Raw genomic sequence first — 24,263 nt, 5'->3', positions numbered from 1 at the left:
TATATATATATATATATATATATATATATATATATATATATATATATATATATATATATATATATATATATATATATATATATATATATATATATATATATATATATATATATATATATATATATATATATATATATATATATATATATATATATATATATATATATATATATATATATATATATATATATATATATATATATATATATATATATATATATATATATATACATACTGTTCAACATATTTTTTCTTGTGTTTTCCTTTAATTTCTCCCACATGTCGACCGTAGTCCGGTCCGGAGCGTTCGCGCCACCCCATCATTTTCACTTCTCGCGCTCGTGGATTTTCTTATTCACTTAACCATTTAGATTCACCTTTAAACCGAGCGCGATAGCGTTTTACATTCGTATGTTACCTAATACACCACATTTGAGTTCACATCTATCCCGTGCTCGTTCGATTTGGTTTGCTTTCACTGCAAATAAAACAAACGTCTGCGTTAATTGGATTGCAAATATGCGAGATGCGTTGTGCGAGGCGTTTTATCTGAATCGTGAAATATTGAGTGATGTCCGAAAGATTCTGCGATATTCTCGCTTGGCGTCAAGTGTCATTACTGTTAGACTCATGAGAGCGTACGTAAATTCTCGTGCGTAGTCCGCCGCGCGAGATCCCTCCCTCGGCACCATTCAATATTTCAGATCGACTGGCATCTCAAAAACATCTCGATAAAATTTACAAGAGGATACATAGGACTCCGAATATATGGACGGTACGGACTTACCTTCGCTTAATTTTTCTATATCTTTTTTTTTTCTATCGACAAATCTTAATATACTGAAAAATGCCACGATTCTCTATATAGATTTACAAAAAAGAAAAAAAAACGAAAGGGCGAGTCAATGAAAGAATGAAATACTATTGTGCAAAGTCTTAGAATTCATTAGGCGATATGTGTGTGTGTGTGTGTGTGACTGTGTGTGTGTACCAAGCAATATCAGGAGGTCAATATGTGGTCAATAGTTCTTACGGGCAAAGGAAGATATCGAGATATTACAAAGTGCAGAGGTAGAAAAAATTCAGAGGTATACCAGTGGAAAATCGTTTTCTGCGACGTGTCAGCTGTCGCAGACGGAGGCGTGTCGCTTCTATAGAGTTCGGAAAGGACGGTAAAAAGTCGAGACATATGCAGACAGGTGTTATCGGGACGGCGAAGCTTCGAGCGCACGCGATAACGCGATATTCGTTCGCGTCTCGTCGTTTCTCGGTTATCGAGTGCGCGAGTCGCAACTTCGCGTTCTTTCACGCAGGATAGAAGAGATACGCTTTCAAAGAGAAGAGAGGAGGAGATACTTCAATACAGAACGTGTGGAGAGATGGAAGAGAAAGATATTGGCAACAACAAATGCACCAAGATTTCACATGGGTACTCGAGAAAAAGTGCCGGCGGAGCTTCGCGGAGCCGTCTTGACGCGAGAGAGACGTCGAGACGGCGCTACGTCGCCGCGTTCGGCCACCGAAGTCATTATCGGTCTGGACATCGCCGTGTCCGAATGTTAATTACGAAATACTCATTACACACGTTCGCAGTATATTCGGACGTCAAACGCGAGCAAACGCTGCGATCGCGTGTCATGATCGAGTGCGCAATCGTAACGATATTATCTGGTCCTTTTTTTCCTTCTCTCATTTGTTTTTCTTTCTCTTTCTTTATCTTTCTGCTTCTTATCTTATCGTCTTTTCTTTAGTGTACCCACGTTAAATCGTTGTCCAACTATCTACGAAATGCCTTGATCTCAGTGCATACCTAAAACTATCTGGCGCTCCGGGAACATGGCTGCTACGTCTACATCTAGTCTACATACAGACTAGTGGCTCGTCTGATATGCCGTACATGATATGTGATGTACTAGTGGTGTTTCTAGAAAGACATATCCTTTCGTACGTTCTCTCGCTCCGTTCGCATTGCCGCATCTCGGTTCTTGCGCGAAAAAGAGCGCGCCTGGCTCTTCGATCGCGTGCCGCTCCCGCGAAAATTCCCGCGATCCGTAACAATTTATTCTTTCTCTGTAGCCCCTTTCCCTCCACGAAGCCGGAAATACGCGGAATCGCGAAACTCTAGCGTAATTCGGTGTAGCAATTATCTAATCTGATGGTAATTTATTCAGTAAATTATGGTAAATTACCCGGTAATTTTGTAAAGCTGGTAAAATGGTAATTTAGAAAAAAATCACAGAAATAAAACATTGGTGTAAAGCACAAATGGTGCATTTAGCCTTTGAGATGAATAAAATACTAAGAATGTTATAATTTATTTAACTCATATTTTCCATGAAATATTTTGATATTATGTATTGATATACTATATATAGCATATAATAATTGGGAAAGTAAGTACACAACACTAGAAAAACTAACATTTTTTTATGTAAATTATGTATAAAGACAGCAGGCCGAGGAAATTTCAGCGATAATAAGGCTTGTTTTCACATGCAATTTTAGCAATTCATGAGGAAAAAGGCCTCATATGAGGATGCGCTCATAATAGTCAATCAACTTGCGACTTTTACGGAAAAGCAGCAAATTGATTGGCTACATCGCTACATGTTTCCCGAATTTCCTAATTTTTAGCAAAATTTACTTACTAAAATTTATTTTTTATATACAAGGAATTGTATAAAAAGTGGTTTAGTGGTGTCTTAAAAAATGGAAACTTTAAAAACTTTCGAAGGATTATAGTTTCTTCCATCAGAAAGACATTTCGGAGATTATATGATTATTACACACACACACACACACACACGCACGCACGCACGCACACACAGATGTATATTCGATGAGAATACAAAAAGAATGTTATAACTTACGCATTAAACTTGCGGAAAACACGAAAAAATGCAGCCTACTTGTGCATGAGACCATGAAAAACAACGAATTTTACCAAAATTACCGATAAATTACCATCTTACTGTCTTGTAATTAATTGTCACTTTGAATCTAACGGCAATTTTACATTTCTAGTACCGATACACGTTCGCAATTTGCCAATCAAATTTTAGACTTGACATCGACGGCCGAACTGAGGCAAATACACAGCGTATGCGTACAGAAAATTCTTCTCAGAGTCATTATGGACCGTAACGAGGAATACGGGCGTGTGAGATTACGATACAATTACGGGGAGTCATTACGATGCTTTGCTTAACGTCGATATGGCGAATACAGCGGTTAGAGATCAAGCTCTCGACAAGTTTGTCCTCTAATATATTTATATATGTTACATTCGACATACTATACGTGTAATATCATCGAGCGATGAGTCGCGTGATGCAACTTAAGATAATAAAAACGATCTCTTTGTCTCTTATTTTTTTTTCCTTTTTTCTTTACGATTTTCCACTTTCGATCTCTAATGTCGGTCTGATTGGTAAGTAGGTGACGCTATCTTATACATCGAGACACGTGCAATTTTCGGTGTCTTATCTTATTAATGGTAGAAGCGACTACGTTAGAGAGAGTGCAACCGCAAGATCAAGAACCCGAGAGAGCAACAACTCAGCCGTGTGTTTACTTTCTGCTCCGCTCTACTGCGAGTAAAACCCAGAAACAAGGTATCATCCCCCCTCTCGACGCGTATAAAAGGAATGTAATTCGGTGATGCTATCGGTCAATCTTAGATCTTAAAAGAATCGAGAGACGTGGCCGAAGATCGACGGGACAAAGCAAGGGATGGAGGTCCACTGACCAGGGATGTGGTGCCGAACAGCTTGTACCAGCCGATCACCGGGTCATTGAGGTTCAGCTCGTCCAATACGATCTGTGCAATACCCATGAACACTTTTTTCCCTTCCAACCGGCCGTAGTCACCCCACACCGTCACCTGAAAGCATGTGTGAATCGTCTTGCGATTACGTGCAAAGCACGATCCCGGCGGGCGACGCTCTGCAATAAGAGCGATCGTTCGCACGATTTCGTGAAAAAAAATTCGTCAAAAGAACCGATCTCGTTCTCTCTTGTCGCGCACCTGCAATATACAACCCCGACAGTTCTCCTTGATAGCCAACAATTGCTGATAGAACGGATCCAGAGTCTTCCTAGCCGGCACGGTTTTCGCTTTCGCTACGCATCGTTTGCCGTTCACCACGTAGAGCTTCACGTAAGGAGCTACGAAAGAAAACAAAGCCGACGTGAGTATAGTCGTTCATTATGAGCGATCAAGACCGAATTCTTTGTGAATCAGAGATGAAAATGACTCAGTCTAATGGTAACTTACTCGATAAATTACGATAAATTACCCGGTAATTTTGGAAAGCGATTTCTAACATTGTGGGCACAGGATTTAATAAAATCTACTTTTTTTATACAAAGAATCCTATAAAAAAGTAATTTAATAGTGTCTTAAAAAATGAAAACTTTAATATCCTCGAAGGATTGTGAATAGTTTCCTTTCTTTCATCTGGAAGACATTTCAGGGATTATTATAGATGCACATTTGATGAGAATATAAGAATAATGTCGTTTTATTTTATACATTAATACGGAAAACATGGAAACATCTTATATAAAACGAATCTGTCAAAAAAAACCCCCCCGAAAGCATAAAAAACAACGAATTTCACCGAAATTACCAATAAATTATCTTGTTGCCGTAATTTTATCGACAGCAATCGTCACTTTGAATGTAATGATAATTTTACATATCTAATGCGAATATATTTCGGCGCAAATCATTTCCTAAAGTGGAAATACTTACCTGGGATCACTTTACTTCCTTGTTTCGCTTTCAAGTCTTTGGCACGTATGACCTCGATCTCCAGATAACCCTTCTTCTGGTTCAACGACAATTGGATCTCGCCGAGGCAACGGGCGCCGAGAGCTTGTCTCCCGACCACTTGGCCCGGTCCGAGATCTTCGATGAAGTCTCTCAACTGCCCGGTTTCGCCTGCCATGCGCAGACTCGGAGACCAACTACGGTTTTCAAAATTACGCATTTAGCAGATATGCCGCGATTCGTCGTTCGATGCTATTACGAAAAGTATGAGGGATGATACAACGGAAAGAAACTTCGCCGGAGAATTTGTAGAAAACGTCGTACAGAGAAAAGAGTGAACATCCGTCTGGTTTACGGCGCTGCTCGCTTTCGTGCGAGCCAACGAAAATCAGAAATGCAATTTTCCAACAAATTTCTCTCTTTTCTTTTGATTCTTTTCTTGCTTTTCGTTCATCACTCGCACAGGCCTGTCCGAAATCGTATGCGCGCACGAAGCGATCTTAATCGTCTCGAACGTCGCCCGTAATTCGTAACAGATGGAGAAAAACAAAGCACGAGGACTCTGCAAGCCGAAAATTAGATTACCGCGCGAAAGAACTGTGTGCGATGAGACAGAGAGAGAGAGAGAGAGAGAGAGAGAGAGAGAGAAATGCGCGAGGGGATGAAAATCATAAAAGAAAAATATTCCGCAGGAGCGAGGGACAATTCCCGCAAGCCTTCGACGAAAGTTGTAAAAAGAGAGAGAACACACCTCATTCAGTTTGAGATAAGAAGAACTCACGCTGAAAGTGTAGTGTTTTAGTGTACGATAGAGTAAATAAATATATAATATATATAATATATACATATATATTATATATATTATATACACGGAAGAAGATTATATATAAATAAGTTGAAAAAACATACCCCAGAGAGACTGTTTGAACGCATGCACTTTTAATCTAAACGCAGGTACCATTTAGAGTAATTAAAAATAGATGACGGTAATCAGGCCATTTCGACGGGACCATTGGGGTCGGCAAAGTAACATGAATAACGCGAATAGCACGTGAGAGGAGACGAGCATCGTCACACGCGACGAACGCGACTTCAAGTCTCCGGACTGAGTACCGTCTCGTTCGTTATTGCTGCAAACTACATCTATCTACTTCTCCTTTCGGCATGCTTCGCTAAGATCTTAGGGATATCGGAAAGAAAGATAATTAATTAACGGAGAAAATTATACTTTAACTTACGCTCACTTGTCGTCTCGCTACGCTACGCGCCGTTGGGAGAGCTCGCGCTTAATTAACGCTATAAACGGGTAACTTTGCGAAAGTCTCTGCTAGAAATGTAGAGAGAGAGAGTGACGCCCATCGAAAGTGTGGACATAATTATATCGGAAACTGTCATTAATACTATTTATATATATAACCAACTATATACTTAGAAATTATTAACATACTACTTCTCTCGGTAGTAGTACGGTAGTGAGACGTGTATGCGACAAACGTGTGTGGACCTCTTTTGTTTGGAGGAAGGGGGGGAGGGGGGAGGAGTTTCACACCTAATTGCATAACTCGGAATATGTATATATGTATACGTATGTACATGTGTATCTCGCTCTATGTACGACTTGACGAAACACACTGCGACACCATTGTACTCATAAGTCGCATCTCGAGTGTCGGTTCAGCAAAGTCGTGTTAATTGCGATTCGCACACCCGGATTCGCCGGTCGCCGTCGCTTTCTCCGACGATTATCGGCCCTTTTAACGGCCGGCGTAACATACACCGCTGCCGAGGAACAAAGCGGGTGGATCGTCGAGGGATTCTCATTGCCATCCGTATTAAACATCTCGAACCGACAAGACCGTTCATTCGTTGCTCGCTCGCACGCACTCTGCCACAAGCGTTCGGACACACGGAGATACCTACGCGTCTACGTTTCTCAAGTGCACTTTCGACATTTCGATTGTTTTCTCGATCCGGCACGCGTTCCAGGAGACACTGCGCTGTACAATTACCTATTCTACCACCAAGAACACATTCGATGAAAACGATACAGATCCATGAGACGGAGGGGCTGCTTTCCAGGGGCAATGTCGATTTCAATAGAGTACGCTTTTGTGTGTGTGTTTGTGTGTGTGTTCCTCTCACCATGTGGGTAGAAAATATGGCTCAGCGACAATAACGACCATACTGACATATAGTGGATACAAAAGTGCGTGTTGTATGTGCAACGGTGCTCCGAAGTAATGCGACACAATCATTTGCCACAATCAAGCAACTAAGCCAAGACGACAACAACACCGATAAATGGATGACAATATATATCTTTTAGGGGCTGCTTTCGTTTTCTGGAGCAAGGACGAAAGTAATGCCGGGAGGAAGTAAAAGAGGAGACAGAGAATAAAACAGCAGAGAATATAAATCCCATCCACTTCGTCGAAGACTATACACTTTCATACGTTTCTTCCTCGCGTTACGCAAAACTGACGTGTGACGAAGGTACTTTGCTGATGTGAATAGAAAAGGGGGAAAAAGAAATTATCGCGCGTCCGAGAGTGTAATCTCGATCGCGAAAATCATCATCGTAATCGCTACGTCAGAAAGAATCAGAAACGAAATGAAAGGAACGAATGACCATAAAGGATATTAAAATAATAACATATGATAGGTGATTTCTTTTTTGTTAAAAGGTGCGAGGATTCTCATGTCGATAGATACGGGTATGTCTCGCGCGTTTGTCCTACAAATAAATAAAGAAGTGTGATCGAAATAAGGTGATAATTAATTCAAATAACAGATAAAAGATGACGGAAATTAAAGAGGGAATGAGAAGAAAGAAGCGTGTGCGTCCACTACAATATAATTGCACAATTCATATCAAAGACACATCGACTCGCAGGTTCGAAGATCCGTCTGTAAAATTTATAATTTTCTATGTGGACAAATTTCTTGGCGCATATAGGAAGTAAGACGAAAAGCGACCAGCGGGATTACTCTTCGCCTGTAAAGCTGATATAATTATCGAACGACGTTCATTCGGACAAGTTAATCGGTGAGAAGCGAAATCAATTTTGCGGGTAACGCTTTAAGGTAAAAGTACCAAAATCTGGACTTTCTTTGTTGTTTTTCTTGGTCTTTAAATACGAATATTCAAATTTTCAAAATATAGAACATACATATATATTGAATAAATAGAAATATTTTATGTTTAAAGATTAGATCCGAATTTAAAGACCAAAACAACAAGAATACCTATAATTAGATATGTATCCGGGCATTGGTGCATTTATCTTACCGTGATTAACAAAGAGTGAACTCGCTGATCTGAAGGAATAAAGAGATAACAAATTAGAATGCTCTATTAGTGCATCGAGTCATATAATAAGTAACTTCCGCCTTTCTTATCAATTTATCCTGTGAAATAAACTGCAATTTACTAGAGATTAACCAAACATGTATTTGTTATTATCTATGACTCGATCCAAAAGTGCAGACCAAATACTCTTTTAATTCAGATGCCTGAGCATCCCACAATTTCTTGAATAACATTCGAGACACTGGAATATTTGAATATTGGCTGCACTGGCCGCGCGTATGTCGACAAGCGATTAACAAGCGACTCGTCAGCTGCAAGATGTTCATTTATCAATGAAATAAAATACGAAGACTGGCCAATCGTTGGTACGTTCCTCACAATTTCCAAATCTGCTCGAAGATAACTTCAAACAATTTTTGCGAAAGCAGAGTCACACCAATGAGCGCGACTTCACCTTATTCACTTCGAATAGCTTGCGGCTTTTCCTCTGTCGACACACTACACGGGAATAGAAAGAACATAAGGAAAGAAAGAAGTCGAAGGAGAACAGAAACCAACGGCGATAGAGAAAGGAAGAAGAGCCGAAGGAAGACAGACAGACAGAGAGAGAGAGAGTGTATGTAATCAGGAATCTCGCGTTTCCGCTTGCAGAATCGGTCTCGCCACAGGTTGGAGTCCACTACTTACGAGCTTCCTTCGGAACTAGAAATCGAGTTGAGACTTCCGGCGGTATCACTGGCTGCCGATCCTGCCGGTTTGCCGGAGTCAAAGCGCTGATAGGTCGGCATGATCTCCTCGGATCGTAGTATGCTGCTCGGCGTGCTGTTGCGCTTCCGGCTTGCAAAGCCGCGTGCCACAGCGCCAGCGCTTCCGCCAACGACGAGCATCCCGCCAATGCCGCACTCTGCGTTGTAAACCAAACAAGAAATACCGCTAAAAACGATTATCCTTCACCGATATGTGAAAGCGCGTGTGTCCGGATGCAGCAGCAGTTCCCTTCGTCCTGGTCCAAGAAATGACTGTCGGAATAACCGCTGGAACGGTTTTAATTAATGCGCGTCTCCGCAGCCAGCGATGGAATCGCAGAACGCTAAACATGAATCGATCTCGACGTTTTCAACTTTTATCAACTACTTCTCTCTCTCTCTCTCTCTCCCCCCCCCCTTTTTCTCTCTTTCTTTCCTTCCTTCTCTTCCTCTCTGCATTTCTTTCTCTCTCTTTCTCTCTCTTTCTCTCTCTTTCGTATAAACTTCCTTCCTCGTGTATTTTTCCGCCTTCCTCTCTCGCTTGATCTCTCTTCAATCTCGGAATCGCTCTAATGAGCAGTGTGAAATGCAGAGTTGCAATAAAACCTCGTAACTCGCTTGAAATGCGTAAACAGGTGAGTAAAAGGTGGGGAATAGTGCGAGGATTCGTCGAGGCTACGTGACATTTCAGATCAGATATAACGGGACAATATTGCACGGGCATATGCATTTCTGTGTGTGACACTAAAGACAGAGGATATACTTAAACCTGGTAGCCTGGTGTGACGCGACTTAAAATTTCGACACACCTCATCGTGTCACGAATGACAACACGATAGATGGCATTTTGCGTGAATCGTATAATAGCACATTTTCCTTTCTCAGGATTGTATCGAGATGAGAACAATAGACGGAAAGAAAAACAAGTGTTGATGATCCAATTTGTTCGTCTCGATAACGCTCTGCGACAGATCAGATGCAGGAAGCATAAATGAGCGAACATCCAGTGATTCGACAAGGCGGCGTATCTACTCTACCGACTCACGCAGGCTATCGACAAATTAATCATGATTATAACGTCAGGATAACGCTAATACGCTTTCCCGCATACACGACTACGCCAGATGTCCAATTGTTAATTAGCTGTAATTCTGAAAAAGTTACTCGACGTATGTACACACGCCTTTACGGCTAAGTGATCGTTCTATATAATTCCCTGGACGCACACAGATATAATTATGTACACAAATATATACATATACACTATACAATAATGGAACGCTCTCTGAACGTCGTAACTCGTACGATGCTCGAAGAGCGATGCTGTCGAGATTCAGTAATTATCAAGTCAATACGTAAAGATTTTGTCCGACTAACAGCTTATGTGTGTATAATATATATATGTATTATACAAGGTGTCTCTTGAAATTAGACCGACAAACTTAGATGCTTATAGAGGACACCAAAGTAATTTTTGTTGATAAATCCATATCCGCAAATGAGCTGTTTCGGCACTAGAGCGAATTATTTACAACAGTTATTCAAAATGTTGGCCATTTGTTTCAATACAGAAATATTAGCAATATTTTTCCTGGCCCTGACTTTTGTTGCTATCTATTGATAAAAAATATTAATAATAATTGCTTTATCAAACTAAAGATTGTCGGGAATTTATAAATAGATAGAATTAATATTATTTATTATTAACTCGCAAGCTCAGTATCACAGTGCTTTTTTACTGTTTATCCGAAATTAGTATTGAAAATGAAAATTTTCTCTTTTGACGAATTGGCCGATTAGCATCTTATTTATGAAGCTGGATATAAATAACTAACATTTCGAATAACTACCGCATAATTCACTTTAGTGTCAAAGCATGGATTTATTGATAAAAATTACTTATTTCAGTGCCTCTTATAAGCATCCGAAATGTATCGGTATAATTTTGAGACATTCCGTATACGTAACGGCAAGACACATTCAACGAATTTCGTGTGATCAATATAATCGTAGAGATATCGAGATGTAAATACGCTGATAAAGAAACACTGCAACGAACCAGGACATCGAGAAGTCAAAAACCGTGTGAATGGCGCACTCTCACCTGAAGCACGTATCAACAGTGGCTTCTAAGAAGTAATAAATATAACGTATCAGGTGGCCAACTTACCTCGACGTTATCGAGAAATTCAAATTGACCACGCGACGATCTAGATTCGAGACAGAGAGGAGAGCTTGTTACGGTTGCGAACGATTATAACGTGACATACGGTGCCGACACTATTCTAGAATCACGATAAATACGCCAGCACAACTATATTTGTGCAACTAGAGTTGAGTTTCCTGATCTGCGTGATCCACGCGCACACACACACACACACATCACGTACGTTATCAATATTATCGTCATCATCATCTTCATCAGCACGTTATTAATTGGCGATTCAGCGAGGGAGTAGAGCCTGCTTCTCCAGAGACAGACGTAAGACGGAGAGAGAGAGAGAGAGAGAGAGAGAGTCGTGAACTCTCTCTCCCTTAGTAAAAACGCACGGTGAGATTACAGCCCAGGAAACTCGTGCGAACGTTCCTCTAGGAATAACGTATCAATGCTACGTAGAAATAGCCTCTACGAACTAGGATAACGAAAAAGGTAAAAGAGGAGTCACCTCGTGACCATTCGAAGAAACGTGCAGTGTGATTCGCAAAATACTTTCTTCAAGTTTCTCCAAGCGACACTCGGCGGCATGATACACGACGAGAGAGAGAGATGGGGGGAGTGTATACATATACATATCTTTGCTTTGTTTCTTTTTTTTGTTATATTCTCCCCACCGACCTGTCGCACCGTGCGCCGGCTTAAAACTTGATTGCACAAGAAAGAGAGTATTTTCCGACAAAACAATCACGAGAGACTCGCACGACTTCGACTAAAGCACGGCCTCTAAAAAGAGAGTGATGGTGTGATGTGTTTCGTTGTTGCTGTTAACAAAGTCGGTGTCGCGGCTGACGGTGGCGGGTTGGTGGTTGGTTGGTTGATTAGTTGGTTGGTTGGTGGTAGGTGGCCCCACGTTCTTCCTATATCGCGAGTCCACCTGCAACGTGTACTCACATTTCGTCGAAGGCTTGAGATTCCGCTGTATCGATCAACGAGAACCGAGCAACCTGAGTTGTGGTCTTTTCGTCTTGTGAACGTCTCGCGTCCGATTCACGCGGGTCATTCTCGATGAACGCGCGTTATCTCGCGACGAACGCCGTCGTTATCTCGCCCGCACGAACGGGAGAGACACGTGCGTACGAGAGAGACGACGAAACCGATCGATCTCCAGTCTGCGAACGGTGAAGGGGTTCGCCGTAGTCGCGCGATCGTCTCCGACCGACGAACCTAGGGGGTTGGGGGNGGGGGGGGGGGGGGTTGGTCGCTCCCACGCAATGGAAAGTATGAGGAAAATAAAAGAAGAAAGAAACGAAAGAACGTGAAAAAAAAGAAGAACGAGAAAAACCAAAGGAAAAAAGAGAGGAGTTCTACTGAGACAGAGAGAGTTAGTCGGACCTGTCCCCGTCGCCGCTCCCCTCGCCGTCGCTGCTCGCGGAGCTCGGTTGTCGGCCGCTCCTACCACCGACCGTATCCTCCGGCAGTACTTCCTCGCTCCTGTGAACTGTAAAGGACGACTTCCCCTTCTTCCCGAAACCCAGCCGTCGTTTCCGTCCTTCCTCGCCCACGCATGTACCACCAACAGACGCACGTGGTATGTTATGGATTTTGCGTGACGTGATATAGTTTTGTTGTCGTTGTTGATGTTGTTGTTGATGTTGTTGTTATCGTTGTTATTGTTGTTGTCGTTGCGACAGAGAGAGAGCAACAACGATGGTTGTGATGATGTGGTGGTTATAGTGGTGGTGGTGTCGGTCGATTATTTCGATTGATTGATTTTACAGACGTATATATATATATATATATACAAAGTTATAGTTTATATGTATATATATATACAAGTTGTAGTATATATGTATATATATATACAAAGTTATAGTTGTTATTTTTTTTCGTAAATAATCGTGTGGCGAGAGTATCGGTTTGAGTTTGTTTGTTTGTTCATATAATTTTTTTTGCGTAACAGTGGCGATAGAGGTCCAGCAAATCGATCCGTGTGGAGTGTGTGTTCCGCGGAACACACGAGCGCGCGGGCGACGATCGCGGCCGCCGCGATGAGAAATCGTGCAGGTGGGTGCAGATCGATGACGTGAATGGTCCCCCAGCGTCGAGAGGTGGTTGGTAGAAGTAAAGTGTGAGTGTGTTCATGTTGAAGAGAGGCGGACAGAGATGAGGAGGGATGGCGGAGAAAACAAGAATACAATTAGAATGTACATACTGCCCCGCTTACTGGGTGTTTTGCTTGTCTACGGTATGCTCTTGTTATCGTTCAGTTCGATTTGAATCGTCACACGCGTCCGATCCGCGCTCGAAGACACCGAGAGACAAACGGCGGAGAAGAATAAGAAGTAGAACAAATAAGGAATGTGATGAAGAAGATATCCGGCGGGAAACAACAGCTTACTTCGTCTTCGACACGTTATCGTTCGTCCACCTGGTGCATCCGCTTTGTGCGGTCAGTCGGTAACACCGTAGTTCGCGGCAAGAGAGACCAAAAATACGCCTCGTCACGTTTTTCTCAGACACTGACGTCTGTTCTCGAGCAATGCTTTTGCAATCGCGCGTTCACTCGTAGTTCCTTATTATTTCTTATTCTTCGTTCGTGTTTTCCGGTCGTGAACAGCCCGTGGTTTCTCGACCGGAAAGCTTCTCTCCCGAATCGTCGGATTTTATCGTCGTGATTTCCCGATAGGGAGCACGACATATCGGCGACGATATATCCGTGCGACATCCTCCCAGGTACGTAGCGAGAGCACACCGTCACAATCTACACACTAACGATGACTAGACTATGACTAGCCTAATTTACGAAATATATCGTTGTTATGAAGAGAAGACGATATTCCTCTTTTGTCTTTTACTAAGAGAGAATGTGAGGAATAAAAAATTGTTCTAATACCGCGATGAGATACGGTGGTCATACAAGGAAAAGAAAATAAAAAGAAAGGAGGAAACGTCCATATCAAAACGTTCTTCTAACACCGCGCACCGCAAGAGAAGGAAAGAAAAAAAACAGTCTTCGCGCGCGAACGAGCGATCGGTGTCTCTTTGTTTTACGAAAGAGATCGACTACGTAGAACACGTGGAGGCTAGAAGACGCAAAACTCGATAGAAATGGCCAGTGTGATAATGTGTTACCTGTCGCGGACAATTGGCTGGTGCTGTTGCTCTTCTTCCCGAGACCGGCCTGGTACTGCACGGCGCTGCCGCTGCTGCTGCCGCTGCCGCTCTTGCTGCCGGGCGAGCTCTTGCGACCTCTCCTCGACGCGTCCTCGACGTTCAACGCGATCGCTGTATCGCTGAAACTACCCGTGTCTGCGAAACAAGAATACGCGCTTGAACGTACACACGCGGCGAGAGCGCGACCCGAGAGAGAATGATCGAGGCGTGCCACGCGATCCACACACACGTTTCCAGAATATTTTTTCTGTCTGCAGCTGAGCTTGAAATTAGCGGGACATACGGATCGAGTGGAAGAAAAGTTTGCCTCGACGAATTTCAGAATACGTCCAGTGTCTAATATGAATAATTTGCTTCTTGATGTTTTATTAATCATGTGTGAAATTATTTAAAAAATTAAGAATATATCATAAATCACTAGGAAACAACTTCTCTCGTTGAGGGTCTGAAGCGTTTTGAAAAAAATTTATAGAGATAAAGATTGAAAAAATGTTTGTAATTTTACAATATGGTTTTAATTTTTAGCTTTTTAATAATTTTCTAGTAACACAGACCGACAAAAGAAATTTTGTCAGGTAATTTTAATCAGAATGGGCGTTTCTTATGGATTTTTGATAAACAAAAACACTGGTTAAATTGCCGTATCACGTGAGATTTTAAAGTTACTTTGAATTTTAAGATGAGAAATACGATTTACAGGGAAAAATGTAGAAGTCACTAATTGACAGTAAAGTATTAAAAATAGATGAATTACTAATAGTTTGATTTACGCATTGATTCTTTATTAACGAAGGATCAAAAATTGTCTTACAGAAATGTTTCTTTGTTAAAGATAGTGTATAGAAAAACAGGTTTTTTTTTTCACGTTTGGCAAGATTAGTGAGAACGAATTTCAATGTTGGATTTCAATATTATGGTTTCCGTTATTTTCGTCATAAAATCTTCTTGAAATGTTATTAAAAATGTATGAAAAAAATACAATTCTAAAATGGCTGATAAAACAAGATTTTCAGAATAAAACTTTTGTATTAAATTTCAATATGAAGAAAAAACATTTCAAAATTTCATTTAAATAAATCACACATACAAATTACGACATATTAATAGCAAGAATATGTTCATGCCGATAAATAACACAGATTTATTAAACATTTTTTTCTACGAGTCGCTAATTTCTTATCTTAAAATGCAAAATAAATCCTGACGTGATGGTGCAATTTGGCCAGCGACATTATTGTTTGTGACTCAAAATCTATAAGAAACGCCTACTCTAATTAGAGTTACTTGACAAGAAAATTTGTTTGTGTGAATGAAAAAAATATCCAAAGATATGAGTTTTCATTTTGGACACCCGGATGCGTTCTAAAATTTATCGGGGTAAAAATGTTACGTGCTTCCTTCCACCGACCTGTGTGTGTGTACGAATTGGGAACGTACAAATAACGTGGAGAAAATAAAAGAGCTTTACATTAATTTCAGCCGAGTCGTTAACACGATGTTTTCACCGTCGAGCTTTTCGCGAGCAGTTCCGACCGAATGCGCGGTAAACGTGTATAATCGTGGAATAATAACGACGTGTGTCCCATCTTTATTTCGCTATTCGTCGCACGACGAGCGTTCGTGACTCCGCGGCAAAAGTTTTATATAACATTCGAACAGGCGTACGTCCGCGAGTTACTAACTACCGCTAAATACGAGTGCAACGAGTTCTCGTGACTGCTAAGTCCCGGCGAAAATTTATGTTACTCCTCCGCGAAGCTCTGTCTTCGGCCATACGTCACGCCATCGTGACGGCAAAATCGATGCGGCGGTACACACGCGGATATACGTATCAGCGAAAAATCGAGGTGGAACGAAACTTTCGTTAGACGGGGCGGACGTTAAGCGGAACGAGCGATAATACGAGGAATCCGTGCCGATTTCCATTTCGGAGGCAGATTCGACTTGGACGAGAACAATTTTCTCGAATGGACGCATAAGAAAAAGGTCCCCTAAAGGGTTGACTGACAAAATAATTACTATAACAGTAATAATTCGAAATGGGGGATACATCTCACAGTGTTCGACGTAAAGAAAACTGGCCTCGTCAAAACGACACAACACGACAATCAACAGCAACACGTCATCAATCGAGCAATTGAACAAGCTCAAACGAAAATATATGATAAAAGAGCGCAATAAGAGTCGATTGCAGATACAATCTGTCTACGATGCACACGGAAAAAATTAGTATCATTTTACGGTTCATATTTTCATGTGTAAGCAAAAATGTGTACACAGAAAAAAATGAGTCAAGAATAGATATTTTCATATATAGGCAAGAATATCATAATCTTCTCAAAAGATTTTTCGTCTTGATTTGATTGTATTTGTGTTGATGCATATATTACTTGAACTCAATTCTAAAAATCTTCTAAGAAAATTATAATATTCTTGTTTATGCATAAAAATACCTGTTCTTGATTTAAGACTATTTTTGGTTGTGTAATTTTCCATGAATTTAAATTTTATACAAAGAGAAATTCTAAGTAAATTAATTTTTCTTATGAATTTGAAAAAAACTTGTTAAAAATATCATATTATTATTATTATTATTCAAGAACCGAGGAGAGGAAGAATATTAGATAGTAAGAACGACATTTTCAAACTGATACAGTTGTTAGTTTGAAAATGTTTCTATCCAATATTTGTCTTTTCAATTTATGAAATTTAATAAATTAAATAACAAAACTATGATATGACTGTGTAGAATGTTGTCATGTGTAAGGAAAGTTTGATCTTCATATAAGATGAAACATTTTGGTACATATGTGAGTCTGTGCGAATGAAATTACAGCTGCACAGTTGACTCCCACCGCCCTGCTTCATCATATATATTTTCGTTCGACTCTAATCACAGAGAAAGGATTGTCGTGTTCGCTCAAGCAAGTCTCTTCCCTCACCTTTCTCATCCTGCGGCACGTCGGCGTTACTGAGACTCCTGGTGAACTGGCTCCTCTTGCCGCGGTCGTCGTCGGTGACCTGGTGTCTGGACGTCTTCTCGTACGAGCTCGACTGGCCGCCGTACTCGCTGCTTTCGGGCAGAGAGCGACGGTTCGGCGCGTGGTCGTCGCGACGATCCGCGGCAACGACGTCGAAGGCGGATTTTTTCCGGGATCGCCGCCGGGCGGACGTGGTCGGCGACAGGAACGTGGACGCCACGTCGACGACGTTGGCGAGCGGCGACATTTTCGCGTTTCGTGGGTGTTGGTGGTGATGATGATCGTCGGCCCGTGGGTGGTAGTTTTTAGCGGTGTCGGAGGTAGCGGTTTGGGAATCAAAGAGACTCGAATTAGCGTTACCAGGGCGGGGTGCTCGGTTACGGGGCCTACGCGGATCGCACGGGCCAAATCCGCAGTTCTCGCTGCACTGGCTCTCGCTCTCCATCGAGTACTCGTAGTACTCGAGGGTGTCGCTGATCGCCACGTTCCTCTTACTACCCTGTTGCTGCGGCTGCTGCGATCGCGGCGGCTGCATCTGCTGCTGGCTCGGCCGACGCTGCTGCGGCTGGTGGCGCTGCGGCTGCTGCTGCCTCTTCTCGAGCATCTCGAGATCCCTAGCCTCCGGACAGCTGCTGTTTCGCCTACGATATCTATGCTTCGCCTCTACCAATGTCCGCCGGTCGTCAACCTTCCGCGACAGCGAGCCCGACCTACCTAACTCGGAAGCGGAGAGCGCTAGCTCGCGACACTCGGGGCAACTACTCTTACGTCTAGCGCGCGAAGAAGACCCTGACCTAACTAGCTCCGTATAATCGTATCTTGAGTCTAAGTAGCTACCACGATCTTGTTCCGCGTGAAAGAAGCCCGGTCTAACGGCGTCATTCGCTCTAGTCACGTAGCTCGTCCGTCGAAAGCAATCGGCGCCGACTACCGTCTCCGTGGAGCCGAACTCCTCGTCGGAGTCCAGCACGAAACGCGTCATCCTCTCGTCATCCCTGCGGCGCAGATCTCTGCTCTCTGGACAGCTACTGTTACGCCGGCGACGGTAGGCGCGTCTGCTGCGATCCGGCTCCTCGTCCGACTCGGTTCGCTGGATATGCAACGTAGTCGGCGGCGGCCTCTCACGGACGCTGGACGCGAGCGGCGAGTAGTCGCCCTCTCTCCTGCGTCTTCGAGCGCAGCCGTCCACCCGGTAGTCCGGCCTGATGTCGTCCGACTGCGCGTAGTAGTCGATCTTCTCCCGCTCCACGAAGCCTTCGTCCCACGAGTCCTCGTAGCTAATGTCGTCCTTGGCGGAGGACATCCACCGGCCGTTATTCTCGCCGGGCGACAGCTCGATGCTGCGGTAGATGGGCTTCTCCGAGCTGATGTCCAGGTAGCTGCCGCCGTATTTTCTCTCGCTGGTTCTCTCGGCGTGGAAGCTCGGCACATAAATCTCCGTCTCGCCGCAGCTGATCTCCGAGTCGTAGCCGTAGAAGGACGGCTTCTGCAGCAGGTAATCGTAATTCGTCTCTTTGCTCGTGGCAGCGCTGCTGGTAGTAGGCACTTTGTCGTCGCCGTTCGAGTCGTAGTAGGACTTGCTCTGATCGTCCAGCGCCGGAATCTTGTCGCCGTATCCGGCGTCGCTGAGAGAGAGATTCCGCTTGAGCTTTCTCCGGGCCGTCCTGAGACTGTCGTCGCTGAATATGTTGCTCGATATGCTCTCGTACTCGAAACTCTTGGCCCTGCGCGATAGCAGACCGACGGCCCCTGGCCTAGTACCGAAACGATCACCGTATGTATCGTGCATCACGTCGAAGCTTCTAGCCTTAGCGGATAAGAGAGACCTACGCGGATGCAAACTAGCGTCTATACTCCTAAGATGGTCAGGGGTATCGAACGGACCCTTTGCAACAATCCTTTGTCCGACCGTCGAACGACGCGCACGCGACCCCACGCAGTCGTCGTAGACACGGCGATACGAGCAGCTCGCGCAACGTCCGACGCGCGACGACCTCCCCGTCTGACGATCGTCGATCCGCTGGCGGTCCACCGCGACGTTCTTAGCGATACCGGCTGGCCTCTCGCAAACGCTGTACTCGCTGCTCTCGGGGCTGTAATATCTCAGCATGTTCTCGTCGACGGTCTGCGATCTCGTGAAGGGCGTCTTTTTGTACAACGAGCGTACCACTGCGGACTTGCTCCGTACGAGGGGATGCGGGGTGGGACACTTGCTGGGGTCGTTGCTTCTGGGCACGGTGGGATTGTTGTTGCACGGACAATGACATTCGCTGCGGGGTACCCTAAGTTTGTGCTTGCGCCTATCGCGTCTAGGGGGCGGGGGTGTGGGGGATGTGACAGTGGGTATCGAAACGTTTTCAATTGCCGGTCTGCAAACAATGTTTTTTTCTTTTTTTATACAGAGGGAGCCTATCGCGCGGAAACACAAAGATAGGGTGAGCCCATTCCGCTTTTCCTTCTCTTTTCTTTGTTTCCGGCTGTTTTTTATTCTTTTTTGCAACTTTCTCAGATCTTTTTCTCGTAATTCGCTTCTTTCCTCGCGCGCTCGATCTAATGCGTACTCGCGCGCGCGCGTGTTCACGGTGCTCGTCCATGAACATTCTTCTTTTGCGATTCTCGCCGAGAACAACGGGTCGACATTTCGGAAGAGAGCGATCGATGTCTGTCTTCGCCATGCTTCGTACCTCTATCACACGACGAGGCAAGACTACCTAACAACCGTTCGACCAACGCCACGCACTAATCCCTGCTTTCTTAGAATGGGACGCTAATTAAATGGACATTGGCGCACAGACACAGAGATAGATAGATAGAGAGAGAGAGAGAGAGAGAGAGATACGGTGCGTAGGAAGTGCAGTCTAAGCGCTAAGATTCTCTTCGTCGGGGAAAACGATAGGGAGAGGGAGAAACATTTGTCATGCAAGCAGGACGGGTGCAATTACAAGGGTCATTCATGCAAGTCGACAATGTCCATTTAATCCAGGGATTGTTCGAGGGGTCGAGCTGGTCGAGCGGATGGTGCCGTTCGATCAATTCGCTTCAAGACGCAAGAGAACCCTTTCGGGTTTGCGAAAGTGCATTCGGTGGGCGTTTGATGCCAGATTCAAAGCAACGCGCTCGAAGCTCGACCCCTACCTAACGGGGTACTTTTTTGCTATGGAATCTGCGTTGCTTTTTGTACACCGACCTCGCGGAACGAGGTCGTCCGTACGATCAAGATAATGTAATGATTACGAAACTATACTCACATTAGTGCTCTCGATCCACGTGGTCGTTCCGATTGTGTACTAAAGGCACTGCTCGTTACCGAGGCTATGCTCTCCATGTCAGAATCTCCGAGATCACCGAGCACGTCTTTGTCGGGGCTCAAGTGTCCTTTTCGCGGTCTGTGCATCCTGTGAGCGTGGCTGTGTGGCAACGTTAGCGGATCGTGCCCGATCGAGGGGAGATCTGAGTCCGAGAGGCCACTGTAATGCCTTTCCCAGCCTGGAAGTGAATCGATCGGTGTCACTTGGGGCACAAGATAACTCATTGCGAAGAATTCGGTACGAGAATTCCGGGTATTCCGACGAATTCGACAACTTAAATTCGACGTGACTCAGATGTTTTCTTTTCTCATATATACAAGTAACGTTTAAATAAATTCGTAATTAAAACAGTTTTATAATTGTAGTTTTAAATGAAAATAGTAACGTATAACAAAAATCAACTGTACTATTAAAATCATTTGCAAACAAACACGTTTGATTGGTTTAAATTTACAATGCATTTTTACATGAAAAAGTGAGTAAGAGGCTTAGCAAGGCTTTGGACATTAAATGCAATACTTGCAATAATTCTGAGCAATCAGCCAGATCCTTCGAGAATTTTAAGCAAAAATAAAAAATCCACTAGAATTCTTCTGACTTTTAATAAATAATAAATAAAATGTTCAGGTCTAACTATGTGTCACTCGTGATAAGCGACTCACCTCCCATACCTGTGCTTCGGTATATCGTATGCGCCGGCCTGTTGCGATGCCTCATGAATCTCACTCGCTCCTCCAGATCTTGCGCGACCCTCTCCTTCAAGGCTGCCGGGATTTGAGGTAGTTGGCGTTTCTTCGGTGATCCAGTGGGGGTGGCGGTCGCCGATCTTGAGCCGAATCTGAACAAGTGCGCGGCGAGGTAAGGCGACCATTATCCTCGTCGTCGTCTCATCACCGCGGCTCGCAGTAGCGAAAGTTTCCGGTGATATTTCATACCTCGTCGTATAAACGTATCCGTGCGAGTAGGGAATGGATCTATGCTCGGGCGGAGACAAGGAACGATGACCAGTGGGGCTCTGAGACCTTCCTCGGTATCTAACGCTCGGGGAATCCATAGGTGCCGCGCTGTGAGACCTATGACCCATCATTCCCCGGTGGATGTCGTCCTGAGAACGGGACGTATTTAATAACGTGTAAGGATACCGACGAGACGGACGTTAATTTAACAGCGCGCAAGAAGAACACCGATAAGTCAGCGATACGTCGACGGAGTGTCGTCATATTTTCTTCCCTCCTTTTCTTCAGCGAAAAATTCTTAATAATAACCTGTGCATGATTTTCATTGAAAAACCGAGAAAAATTTCCACAAATTGATTTTAGACCGATAAGAGTCTCGCGCAATGATAGCGAGTAATTATCTCTTGCGGGAGGATAATAATGCTTAATTTGATCCTGCATTTTCCTGGATATTCCGACGTTTCTATTAACATTTCAGTTCATTTCTTCGGAATAAGGAACAACCTAAAACTGAGGTTACCTGACACAAACCGCTGAAACAGGTGTTAACTCGGGAGGCAAATTACGCATTAATCGACATCGCGAAAGCCGAAAATATCGGAGGATAATAATGTCGATCTTTTTTATTGGTCTAAAATTAATTCTTAACGATCGAATATCTCTGAAGGCCTTAATATTATTTCGTTCAGTTCTCTGATACATCGGGAAAAACTTGTTTGTCAGTAAGTCTCAGTAATTCCAAAACACGCAAATTTACACGTCTCTGCAATCGATATACATTCTTGCGATCTCGTGAATATCTTTGAGAACAAAGGAGTCTCAAGTTAGACGACAAATCTAGCCGAAAAAGAGGGAAAATGCGAGGAGCGTAAAACCGATCGACGCTCTGATCTTGAATGTTTGAGAGAGAATGTCCGATAAAAAAACGCCGTACCTTCCGATATGTCTGGTAACCCGATATAGAGGCAGGTTGGTCGCGAGATATCATGAGGGCGGCCCTTTTACGTCCTTGAGGCGACATGTCCCTCCGACTCCGGTGTTCACCGTCGACGCAGAGCTCCCTCTCCGGCGGCGGGCTAGAATAGTGGCTGCTCCAGCATGCGTTCATTTTTTTTTCATCAATCAGCTGCGTGCCTTACAACTTAAATGAGGCGAGTGCTGTGATCTCGCGCTAATCTCAAAATGCATGCGGCCAGGATGGTAGAAGAGTGATAGACAGAGTATACTCGTGTTCCTGTGTGTACGTGGTTCACATGTGCGTGATATTGATGTATGTGTGTGAAGAATGCTATACAAATGAAAACGCTACCGAAGTCGGAACGAAAGGTCGAGAAACGAAAGAAATCGCGCGAGTCCTCCCGAGTCGTGTGCAAACTCATCTCGTGAATTTTCGCACGCTATTTGGCGCATAAAAGATTCTCTAGCGTGAGCCCGAGATCCTTAGATCGCAAAACTGCACAGTGCATATCTCCTAATTTGGCGCGAAGCAGCTCCAAATTATTCGGCAATGCAGTCAAGTCTGCCTCGGCGTTTACACAGTGTGCTCTCGATTGGCGAGACCCTTCCCGTTGCCAAAAATCGGGAATTGCGCAGCGGAGTCGAGCCTCCTCGCAGAATATGCGACGTAAGTGCGTCCGTACGAGCGTGCCAAGTGAGTGGTTGCCGCACGCTGATGATCGATCAGTGCGAAAGACGCGCCCCCCCCGGTCGATGCGTATCGCCGTTTCTGGCAACGAAAAGCGAACTTGCACGTGAGAAGGCGGTTCGCGAAAACCGGCACCAAGTAATTTGCAGTGAAAGCTTCAAAGGGAGACTCAATCCATCCCGGCCGATGCATCGCGATGCATTAAGCATTCTAGAAGCCATGTCCCGTCGCATCTAAGACTCAACGTGTATAATAATGCGTATATGTATACACACATATATACAGTATATATATATATATATAGTATGTATGTACAGTATATATATATATGTATGCAAGAAGCGATGACAGTATGACGTCTAAGGTGCCCGTGGGTGACGACTCGCTAATTTCTTTTCTTTTTGCTGTTACTTTTCTTATTTTGCACTTACTACACTGAAAAATGAGTTTGCTTGAAATGTAGATTCAGACAATCAAGCGCGTTTTGGTCGAAGAGAACAACATTGCTGATTCTCATGAATCAAATTTGCTTCTTACAAACGGAGATTCTATTTCCTCCAATCAAATATGGTTGGTTGACAGAACGCGTTTGGTTATCCATTGTCAGGTAGATCCAACCAAACCCATTTTTCGTTCGAGTCGCTATCTCTTCACGTCTCTCTACGAGCAAACAAACGAAAGAGTCCGAACGCCACGAACAACAACAGAGATCCGCCCCGGGAATTTTGCTCGACGATGTAACGCGGTGCACGATATAACGTTAAATCGTACGTGAAGTGGGAAGAGCGGTTTCGTCAAGAGAGTTGCGTTCGACGGCCGTGTCACACGGTGTTTCTCGCACGCGATACGTCTCGTTCGCCGTGAAAACGACAATTTTCCCCTCTGTGTCTCTCTCCACCCTCTCTCTTTCTCCCTCTCGGAAATAATTATTATCAAACTTCTCGAGCTACCCCGTCGTTGTCGGTGTACTCGGATCGAATTAGCGGCACCGCATGATCGCGTCGGTAAGCGTCCCCTCCGTCTCCGTTGCACCGGTTAAGAACGCGCGACTAAACTCTGGCTGACTTCTACGCGTAACATCGTAATAATATAATAAAACCCTAGCGGTGAGGATGCAAGACTGCGTGTGACTGCGTGATTCGTGAAGGAGGAGAAAAGATATATTGTAATGGCCGTACCGCTTATAATTTGACGGCATATTATGAAACCTA

General features: G+C 43.8%; 1 protein-coding gene across 4 annotated transcripts in view; it reads right to left on the bottom strand.

Annotated features, from left to right (window-relative positions):
* Positions 1 to 203: 203 nt before the first annotated feature.
* LOC106745680 (regulating synaptic membrane exocytosis protein 2) overlaps positions 204 to 24,263 on the bottom strand; it is a 75,012-nt gene continuing 50,952 nt past the window's right edge. For 2 of the 4 annotated variants that reach the window (XM_014621500.1, XM_014621497.1), the window contains 10 exons: positions 22,342 to 22,495; positions 21,387 to 21,556; positions 21,114 to 21,289; positions 20,392 to 20,629; positions 17,105 to 17,232; positions 14,121 to 14,297; positions 8,772 to 8,988; positions 4,757 to 4,971; positions 4,028 to 4,167; positions 1,932 to 3,883 (listed from right to left, as the gene is read on the bottom strand). In XM_014621500.1, the coding sequence (XP_014476986.1) occupies positions 3,677 to 3,883; positions 4,028 to 4,167; positions 4,757 to 4,971; positions 8,772 to 8,988; positions 14,121 to 14,297; positions 17,105 to 17,232; positions 20,392 to 20,629; positions 21,114 to 21,289; positions 21,387 to 21,556; positions 22,342 to 22,495 (1,822 nt within the window). In that variant the 3' untranslated portion in view covers positions 1,932 to 3,676. Of the gene's footprint in view, positions 479 to 1,931; positions 3,884 to 4,027; positions 4,168 to 4,756; positions 4,972 to 8,771; positions 8,989 to 14,120; positions 14,298 to 17,104; positions 17,236 to 20,391; positions 20,630 to 21,113; positions 21,290 to 21,386; positions 21,557 to 22,341; positions 22,496 to 24,230; positions 24,261 to 24,263 lie in introns of those variants that run through there. The other 2 variants (XM_014621498.1, XM_014621496.1) reach the window with 2 other exon arrangements.

This window comes from Dinoponera quadriceps, unplaced genomic scaffold, assembly GCF_001313825.1.
Source record: "Dinoponera quadriceps isolate SergipeBrazil2010 unplaced genomic scaffold, ASM131382v1 scaffold1441, whole genome shotgun sequence".
Lineage (NCBI taxonomy): Eukaryota > Metazoa > Arthropoda > Insecta > Hymenoptera > Formicidae > Dinoponera > Dinoponera quadriceps.
Note: the sequence above shows the minus strand (reverse complement) of the source record. Positions and strands in the feature narration are given on the sequence as shown.